This window comes from Solanum verrucosum, unplaced genomic scaffold (assembly GCF_900185275.1).
Source record: "Solanum verrucosum unplaced genomic scaffold, falcon-dt-bn FXZP01000253.1, whole genome shotgun sequence".
Lineage (NCBI taxonomy): Eukaryota > Viridiplantae > Streptophyta > Magnoliopsida > Solanales > Solanaceae > Solanum > Solanum verrucosum.
In genome coordinates, this window is record NW_026019984.1 from 1,620,587 (window position 1) to 1,631,212 (window position 10,626).

The window sequence follows — 10,626 nt, forward strand, 5'->3', positions numbered from 1 at the left end:
CATGTAATAATATAATTAATTTCATCTTTCTTAACTAATACTACATTGAGAACATGAAGAAAAAACGTGACCATCAAAGTAGGGTTCGATACTTTTTAAAAAAAAGTAATTGCGGCTTATCGTGTTAGTTGATGTATTTTTTATATTTATTTATTTTTATATTTGAATCGTGATTTCAAAAATTGTCTCTTTATATTCACGAAATAATGATAAAATCTACGTAAATCCTGCTTTCTTTTAATTTTACTTATAAAATTTCATTAGATATATTATTATTAATCGCAAACCGATTGAATCAACCAATCAATTATTAAAAGAAGGAAAGTGCTAATTGAGAAAAAGCACTTTGACTATTAACTTACGGCTTTTGAGGGCCCGTTTGGTCGTGTTTTACGTTGATTTGATGATTAATTTGATGAAAAATCAAGTTGATTTAAAATTAAAAATATTAATATTTAGTTATTTTTTAATATGGTTATTTCATAAGGTATAAATAATCTATTTACATTGAGTATGATGTATTTATTTATTTATAAAATATACATTTATGAATTAAGTTTTTTTTTTTTTAAAAGTTTAAATCACAAACTTGGAATTAAATTTCTATTTTAGAGAATTTGAAATTGAAGTTAAAGTTTTGTTCAAAATAATTTTTAGAGAGGCATTCAGATAAATTTGTATTGAGTCTGATTAAAATTCGAATTCGTGTATTACATGACTCATTTTTTAGGTCAATACTTGTAACCAAAAAAAAAAATCATTCTCAGGTGATCAAATTTGAGACCTCTAACTAAAGGTGGTGAGATTATGAACTATTCAAATTTCCGTCACAATCTTTGTTGATAATTTTTACTATTACATGTTAAAACCATTTATACATTTGCACATATGGATTATTTTTATAGCATGATGTAGGAGTTCATTATTTTATTTGATATTTGTTATCTTTTACTATATATGTATTAGATAATTTTATATTTATCGAAATTTAGATATACCAAAAAGTTCACCTAATTTTTTTTTTTTAACCAAGAAATATATTATTCTTTGAAAGAATTAGGTTCATGGCATTTATATTCTCCACTTGTTCTTGTCCTATAAAGGTAAAAAATCAACCATCTAACACTTTAAATAATCCACTTGTAAATCCTTTAATTTACCAACACTACTTTAGAATTTAGATTCGAGCAATCAATTCCACTAACTAGTTCAAGGAGCATAATATGAGCAATTATTCAAGATCAATGTGGCATGATCGTATGTCGGGGTGTTAAATGAGCAGGTTAAATTAAAATTGAAGGTATTAAAATGAATTGAAATAGAAATTGAGTTGAATCATGACCCGTCCAAATTTACGTTAGGCTCAAATGGGTTAAAAATTGGGTTGGATCATGACCTGCCCAATTTGACATGTTTAATTTCAATAATTTGAACATATTGTTATTTGCCTTTAATAACCATAATTTGAATTTCAACTCAAGAAAAAAGTTATTTTTTTTTTACAAATTGATAGATAAATTCTCTAAAATATAAAATAGATAGTAATCCATACCTTCAATATGAGAACATACATTACACAAATGTAAAATAAATAGTTTTGAAATGGATTGAAATTAGAGATTAAATTGGACTCAATTAAAGATTCTTTTAAAATGTGTTAAAGTTTGAATGAGTTGAGATTGACCCAATTCAAATTATCTTGAGCTTCATCCATAAAATTTTAAATGAGTTAGACGAGTTACATATACTTAGGCTCATTTTGACAATCCTAACGGTACGTTATTTGGAGGTATGAAGTATAATTTATTCTAATACTTTTTATCGAAAAATCATAATATATATGCCTGTAAGTAGGAGTGCGAAATTTTCTCGATGAAAATCATGAAAAAAAAGTTTAAAATATGTTTTCATTTTTCGAAAATACTTTTCGAAGAATATCAATATGAAAAAAAAAATCCGAAAATATAAGAACAATCACTTGGGTTTTAGCTTCGGAGAAAAGATATCCGAAAGAAAATGTTTTATTTTACTATTCAAAATCACATTATTTCCCTTTATAACTTCGATGAAATGTTTTAACTTCTGTATTATAGGCAAAACTAATTTATGTCCATAACTTATGTTCGATAAACGAAACCACTATGTTAATATTTAAAGTAACCCGAAAACAAGCTAAAAGCCCAATTCAAAACGGGTCAAGTATATTATAAAAATGATGGCTGACATTTCTCTTATCTTTTATCTTTGAGGATTTTGCCATTGTGGCTCCATAATCCCCTTGGTGAGTTCATCTCTCTCCCCTTCTTCTGTAAATTCAATGTTTTTTTCTTGTACTATATCTAATTGGGTGTTCGAAAATGTAGTTAGTTTTAGCTGACTTGCAAATCTTGGTTTACTATTCTCTCCGTTTCAATTTATTAGTCTGGTTTTGGCTTTGGCAAATAATGTAAGAAAGTAAAGAAATTTTGTGAATCTTGTGGGGTTAAACTAATGATATGTAGAATGTACCAAAATGTTCTTTAATCTTGTATGGTGAACAAACATGAAATGTGGAAAGGTAGAATTGAAGAGTTGCTATTGGAAATTGAAATGGAGGGAGTAGTATTTATGTTTCACTAGGATTTGAACTTGAGATGTTATGGTTCTCAATCTACTTTATTGACCGCTAGTAAGATTTTAGGGGACTGCAATGTTGATGAACACACTAGAGTTTATGTTGTTGTTGATACTGGTTTCCTTTGATTTCTCTTTGTTTGTGGTTTAAAGACTTGTCCTTTATGATTAAATATGGTCCTTTTATGACCAATTGCTTGCGTAAGGACTTATTTGCGGAATATTTTTTGGTGTAGAGTTTGCGTAATGCGTTTGTGGTGGAGGGTTTTGATGTTTGGTGTAATTTTGAAAAAAGCAATGAGTGGAAGTAATGTGTATTGATATCCAAGAGATATAGAATGGAGTAAAGATAGTTGTAATGGGGACTTGAGTACTTTTCTGGTTAGGTGTGTGTGTTTTTAGAGTACATCAATTCATTTGGTATATAGGATTGGGAAATGTATTTTTGAAACGTTTTATTTGTTTTCCTCGTTTTATCGTCAAGTTAAATGCATTATTAAAGATTGATAATAAGCTCAGCAAATTGGATTATATTTTGATAAAATTTTGAGTATTAAGAAAGACAATATTATCTTAACACTGGTTGGAGCGAGCGATAAGGAGAAAGAGTTGAAATAGTAGTAATAGGAAATGACTTATCTCATAAGTGAGAGGAGTTATTTCCCCCTTTTGATGGAAACCATTTTTTCTTAGGAAATATTTCTAGGAACCATTTTTTATTACTCTTCTACTGTTCTAGTCATACCAAGCAGTGTTAAAGTCAGAGTCAGACCTTCTGTGGACTTAATATAAAAATATATTTTATCCATTTTGTGTTCGCGATGATCAGAGGAAATTTTAGATTGGCTATAAGATTCTTGGTAGTTGTTATGGTAATAGTTTTGTCCTCTTAGTAGTTCTATGCTCATATTTTTCCCATTGTTAAATATCACTCCCTTTCCTTTAGGCCTCTCATCTTTGAGAGTAAGTGCTGCGAGAGGCTACTGAATTTCTTTGTTTTCTTTGCAGCGTAAAAATGGCAGTGAGTTTGAGTCTTGTTTCCTCATTCAAAGGACTCTCCTTATCTTCCAATTCTCTCCTCGGGGTTTCTCTTCCCATTGCCCCCAAGTTCTCCGTTTCCTTCCCGTTGAAATCTCCATTGACAATTGAGTCTGCACACAAGAAAGGAGCAGGTAGCACTAAGAACGGTCGAGATTCTCCTGGACAGAGGCTTGGTGTCAAGATTTATGGTGACCAAGTCGCCAAGCCCGGTTCTATAATCGTTCGCCAGCGCGGTACAAAGGTTTCAATTTTACTTCTTCTGGGTCTCCTCTCTCTTTTTTATTTTTGCCTAAAACTCATATTTACTGTGGAAGTTCTGATAGTTCTTTTGATTGATTTATGGTTCTTGAAATGAATTCAGACGAACCCGCCCAAGTAGAGTATAATTCCAGTTTTTTTCCTCAATACCTCACAAACATACTAGGTCCTGGCATCTTGTCAATATCTCTGCTCCATTCTTCTAGCTTTCTGCATTTGGATTGTATATTATTTGTTGGAAATATATGGATCGTCTAAAGGGCGTTAGATTGAGTACAAAACAAGGTATTGGAAGGTTTAAGGGGATACTTATCTTGTTGTCATTTGAAGTAATAAATTGCTATAAGGTTTAAGGTTCTGAGCTCTCGTACCTGATCTATCGTGAAGACATAGTTAGAAGTCCTCTTTAAGAAATGACAAGCACAGTTGTAATCTGCTCTAACTTATAGTCATTTATCTAAATTTAGTATGCAAATCTTTTGGTACTTTAAGGCTGCACACTTGTATATAAATCCGACTTGAGTTGTTCTTCGTTTCTGACAATATGATGATGCTTATTCTGTTTCCTTGATGAATACTAATCGTCCTCTTGGTGATATTTCCAGTTCCACCCAGGAAAGAATGTTGGACTTGGCAAAGATCACACAATATTTTCTTTGATTGATGGACTAGTCAAATTTGAAAAGTTTGGGCCTGACAGAAAAAAGGTTGAGTTCTTTAGCTTACTGCTTGTAGATATGTGGTACACCAGTGTTATTAACGTATACTGAATGTGCAGATAAGTGTTTATCCACGCGAGGTGCAACCTGAAAACCCCAACAGCTATAGAAACCGAAAGAGAGAGTCCTTCAGATTACAACGTGAACGTAGAAAGGCACGAAGAGAAGGTGTCATCCCTGAGCCTCAGTTGATAGTTGCTTCTGCTGCTGAATCCTCCGAGGATAATCCTACAACCACTTGCTGATAATGGTCTTTCGACTTTTTAAACATTCTGTTGTCGTTTTGGTTATTGCTAGTAGTTACTTGGGAACACATATGCAGGCACATTTTCTAAACTGTGTTTCTGCCATTGTTGTCTTTTGTTTGTAAATTGTGTTACTGAAATCATGGATCTTTGTCACAGTTTGTATGAGTACAGAATGAAATGTATGATTCAGAAGATGCACCTTGGCACAATAGCACAACCAAAAGAGTTTAGAAGGTCGAGTTTCATTCAGTTTAAGTGTTTTCAGTTGGAAAAATTATATGTAAAATGGTCCAAGTGACAATTCGAGTCAAATATAAAGACCTTCCACGTTATTCTGCCGAAGAAGACAGTAGTAAGAGAAATCTTCTAAATTAAAAAAAACTTGAAGGCTTCATGATCAAATTTAAATTGTTTAAATCTCTTAATTTGAATCGTGCTATATAAATTGGAACAATGAGAGTATATTTAAAAGTAAAATGAGTAGTATAAGGGTTTATTTGGTATGAGAAGGAATATTAATTTTTTGGGATAAATGACAAGATTGTTTTATACTACATTTGGTGAGAGATAGTAATTAGTTCCAGAATTATTATTTCTCGTTTGGTGTGAAGGATAATATCGAATAGTCCTAGTATTAAATTAATAGTACCACTTAATTTGTTATTTGGTTGGCAATTTCGGAATAACTTATTCCGGGATTAATAATTAGTATCGAGATAAGTTATCCCTCCCTTTGGATGGTATAGTAATCCCGAGACAACTTATCTCGGGATAAAATAAGTAAATGACAAAAATGTCTCTTTCAACCCTTTTGTTACATCACTTTTTACATTCATGAATGACATTTTTGTAAACAAATAAATTGTTCTTAAAATGTACAGTATTATTTTGAATACAACAAACCAAACACTCAATAAAAAATAATCTCATCATAACTTATTTCATCATAACTAATCTCATCATAACTAATACCATCATAATTTGAATTCAAACCAAACGACGATATGATAAGTTATCTCATTATACAAAATTGTTTTATACTACGTTGTTTATCTTATCCCCCGTACCAAACGAGCTTCAAGTGGTTTGTGAGAGTGATGACAAGTAAGCGTAATAGTGGTCGTTTGATTAGGAACAATTTAATCCAGAATAAGTTATTTCACCATGTATATAAGATAACTCATTTCATCACTATGACGAAAATGGTGGAATAAATAATCCAAAAACTACCCAATACCTCATACCAAACTTGGGATAAAATAATCCTATATTTTATATGGATTTATTATACCTTATACACCTCACACCAATTAGTCTGATCCCAAAACAAATTATTCAAAATGAAATAAATAGAAAAGGGAAAAAAAACAATATTTCGAGATCCGACCCGGAAACCGACTTGAACCCGAAAATGCTGCAAAACAAAATTGTGGCAGCCATTCCTCTGTTCCTTTTCTAGAGGATTTTGCGATTCTGGTTGTTCTTCATCAGGTGAGTTCATCTGTCTCTTCTCATATTTTAAATTTAGTTCTAATATGTGTTACTCGAGTCGAGTGTAAATCGCACTAGGCAAGTCCTGTGAACGAGCTCGAGTCAAAAGGGCCAATAAGGGGTTTCGAACATGAGACAAACTTATGGTTCTCAATTCTATTGACTAGCCAAATTTTAGCTGACTGCAATTTTGATGAACATACTAGAGTTTATATTGTCATTGATACTGATTTTTTTCTGATTTCTGTTTCTTTGTGGTTTAAAGACTTGTCCTTTTTGATTAAATCATGGTTTTTTTATCACCAATTGTTTGTGTAAGGCCTTATTTGCGGAATCTATTTTGAGGTAGAGTTTGTGAATGAGACTATGGAGGAGGGTTGATGATGTTAGGCGTAATCTTGAAAAGAAGAGTGAATGTGATGTGTATTGCTAGGAGCAAGAGATAGTTGTAAGAAGACTAAAGGTGCTTTTTCCATTTAGGTGTGTTAGGCATGAAGGAAAATGTTTTTCGGAAAAATAAGTTGTGGGTATTATATGTAAGCATTGGTTGGAGATAGCCGAGGAAGTGGTAAAGTCTGCGTACACTTTACCCTCACCAGACCCCACTTAGCGGGATTTCACGGGGTATGTTGTTGTTGTTGTTGGTTGGAGCTAGCGATATGGAGTAAGAGTTGAAATAGCAGTAAAAGGACATGACTTATGAGATAAGTCAAGAGTCATTTTCCTCTTTTGATGGAAAATATTTTCAGTAACCAAACACCAAAACATAACTTCTTATATTTGAAGTTAACAATTTTAAAATGTAGTTGTGGAGAATGATTTTAGTCATACCAAACAGTGCCAAAATCACAATCAGCCTTTTCTAGACTTACTATCAAAAATGTATTTTTTTCTCAATTGTGCTGGTGATGATCGGAGTAAATTTTGGATTGGTTATAAGATTCTTGTTAGTTGTTATGTCGATAGTTAGTTCTATGGTCATTGCTTTCCATTTTCAAACTTGGTACACTTTGGCACATCCTAATATGGTGAAATAGAAACGAGCCTTAGTCTTGAATTCCTTTAAGATCTCTTACATTCAGCTTGTTACCCTTCTTTATACTTCCAAGATAATTTCAGACTGTTTTTGATATTGTGATATTGGATTCTACAACAGTCCTAATTTGTATGCTTGGGTTGTGCCCGAGTTTTTTTTACCTTTTTTTAGTTGCATAAGCTTTTTCATTCCATGGGCAAATTCTAAGAGGGTAACCTAAAACCATCTGTATATGGAATGTACTAATAAAATAAAAGAAGGTACTGGACTGGAAATTATATAGCAATAGACATTTAGATTAGGAAAATGATGCAATTGTAGAATTTGTCAGTGCAAGATGCTTTTTGTGGCTTACATAGTCCGAACCTATACTGATAATAGCTCTAATCAGCAGGTTGATTGAGCTGCTCTTGAGTCATAATGTCATTTGTACCTATTTATGTTTGATGCAGGTTTTAGTTTGTATTTAGATTGAGAGGGACAGAATACAGTCACTGGTAGCCATCTCAGCCATTGCCAATCATCTTACGTGCTTGATATGATATTTTTTGCAAGTTCTTTCATATATTATTTAATGAAGATGGAAAACTCCATCTCCTGGTTCTTGCTTATCATGTTGTTACCCCTTTTCGATCTCTTGGCATTTTATTTGTAGAATCATTTGCCATATGTCCAAGCCTCGGTGGACAGAGTTACCTTATACTTGTTGTTGGTGGGAGGTAGCAGGTATCCCATGGAAGCAAGTTGACCCGGACACCACGGTTATCAAAAAATTAATAATCTGTAGAATCATTTGTAGATCCCTCAACTTGCAACCGGGACTAGGTACTGCATTTATCTTCTAACTTCTGCTGAAAGAGAATCCCACTAAAACTTACTGATAAAAAGATACATATAAGTAAGTCCTTCTAAAGCTTATTGCTAACTACAGCTGCAAGAATACTTGAGAATTCTGCAAATTAAGCAGATTCATTTCAATTGAAGAGCTTTTCTTTTGGGTGGCAGGTGGGAGAAGCAGAGGTGGATCCAAGATTTTAAGTCTATCGGTTCTTGATTTTAGTACACTACAACAACTGGTTTCGGGATAGATATCTAATTCACACATATTAAGTGAATTTCATTTCTTAACACCATTACATAGTTTGGGCCAAACCTCTACTGGATTTTGCGAACCCATAGCTTGTGGTGTAGATCTGCGGCCGCCCCAGGGGGAGAAAACTGTTAAATGAAAATTTTTTGGTAAATTTACGCCAAACCAAGAATAAAAATGGAAAACTCTGAACAATTTCTCTGAATTATGAATCCAGTGCCTGTTGACTGCAAAGAGACTCAGAATTTAGGGAATGGTACTTACCAGAACCATAAGACCAGCAAGCTATCCAAGATGATATTTGGAAGCCTATCTTGCTCTTAATGTTATATAATAGGTCTGTTAGACCAGGTTCTGTATATGCTTAATCAAGTTGTTCTCAAAAGTCATTACAACACAGCCAGTAGAAAAATGCTGATTGCTGAAAGTGAAATAGAGCGACTGTTGCTGCATGGGCAATGAATCATATTGGTGCCCATGAAACTTGGACTCTCCAAAAATGCTGTTGCACTTGTGTTGAATCCTCCAAAAAAGCTACTTTTGGAGGATCCGACTTGCACTTGTTGGCATTTTTGAAGAGTCGGAGCAACTTAGATTGGTCCAATCATCCTACTTATAGACATCTATGTTGATTATTTCACACTCTTGCTCGAACTTTAAGCATTTCTATCCTTGAAGCCTTTGATTTGTTGCGTTGAGAAAAAAGAAAGTTGATATTGACCATATGCTGCCAAGATGTTCTTACTTTCTATACTGCTCCTGAAAGTATTGACACAGCTCCTCCTTCCACATGTTTATTGTTCATTTTATCTTCGGCTTCATTGAGATGCCTTATTCTTCTTCTCTTTGTGGTTTAGTGTTTGTTAACCTTCAGCATATCCCTTTTTGTCTCACCACGTTGTCTCTTGTTTGCATCAGTCATCAGGTTCTTGAAGTTGACCGGTGATGGGAAATAGGCCAGCAAAGCCGGAGAGAGATGAGGTGCTTTTGAAGATTGTGCCTCCTCTAGATCAAGCATACGTTCGATGGCTAGCTCGTGACCTCGAGAGGATTCATGGCTTCACTCCAAGAAACCCTCGTGCTGTAAGGCCACCCGATCATTACATAGAATACATGCGCTTACAGGGATGGTTGGATGTCAGCTTAGATGACCCCGACCTTGCTCGTCTACTTAAATAATGGAGTAAATCAACTGCAATACTCTTAAGAACATGTATAAACTTCAAATTGATGTTTAGTTTTCTGTACTGGTACAGTGAGATTCAGATGCTGAGCAGTGGTATGATTTATGAATGGAAATCTTGTCAAATATTTACTTGTATGCTTGAGCTATGTGACTTTTCTAGTATGAGTTTGCAACTATTTTCCCCCAGAGGGTTGTGGTGTTCGAGTCATGGAATAGACTAACCTTGTAGAGAACACTTCCCCCATGGTTAGTCTATTCCCATGACTCGAACACCCAAGGAGGCCAACTATAACGGCACAAATGCGTATTAGTTGGCAACAACCTCTATATCTCCATAAGATAGACAAAGTCTAGATACACTTTACCCTCTCAAACCTCTCGTATGGAATTTCATCGGGCATGTTGCTATTATACAAAGTTATGATATATTTTTCAAGTGATGTGAATCTTGCTCCTCCTTTTAGTTTTGTTGAGTAGGTTTTAATGATTATTTTCATAATTGTTTAATCTAGTGCGACTTACTTCTGATTTAAAACTGACTAACAATTCAAACGATAACCTAACCTCTAATGACTAATAATCAATAATGAATATAGTAATAATTCTCTAAAAACATATCTACAAATCGATAAGCCGTATCGAACTATATCCCGACCCTTAATATTGTATTTATAACCACACAAATATTATTGATGACTATATATGATTATCGCTATGCAAGTAACTTTTTTTTAACCGATTAACTAAACATATTAAAATCTCTATCAATAAATAAATTTTTAAGGAGCCCATAGAATTCAATTTGACATGTGAAAATAGAGGGTGCAAACTAGATCCAAACTTTCTTAACCATATGATTAAACTATAATTGCATATCATATTGTTTTAAAAAAAGACATAGTACTAAAGTACCATTTATTTAATTTGATTAATTAATTTTTATA

At 33.3% G+C, this 10,626-nt stretch overlaps 2 protein-coding genes across 2 annotated transcripts; both read left to right on the top strand.

Annotated features, from left to right (window-relative positions):
* The first annotated feature begins 2,233 nt into the window (after positions 1–2,233).
* Positions 2,234–5,108, top strand: LOC125818102 (50S ribosomal protein L27, chloroplastic). The gene is made up of 4 exons (XM_049497625.1): positions 2,234–2,281; positions 3,622–3,895; positions 4,518–4,619; positions 4,691–5,108. Exons 2-4 carry the CDS (start codon positions 3,629–3,631, stop codon positions 4,874–4,876), a joined length of 555 nt encoding a protein of 184 aa, XP_049353582.1. The 5' UTR covers positions 2,234–2,281; positions 3,622–3,628; the 3' UTR covers positions 4,877–5,108.
* A 3,731-nt stretch (positions 5,109–8,839) lies between these two features.
* Positions 8,840–9,768, top strand: LOC125818106 (uncharacterized). Its single transcript, XM_049497631.1, has one exon. The coding sequence runs from the start codon at positions 9,442–9,444 to the stop codon at positions 9,673–9,675; it is 234 nt and encodes a 77-aa protein (XP_049353588.1). The 5' UTR covers positions 8,840–9,441; the 3' UTR covers positions 9,676–9,768.
* The last annotated feature ends 858 nt before the right edge of the window (positions 9,769–10,626 follow it).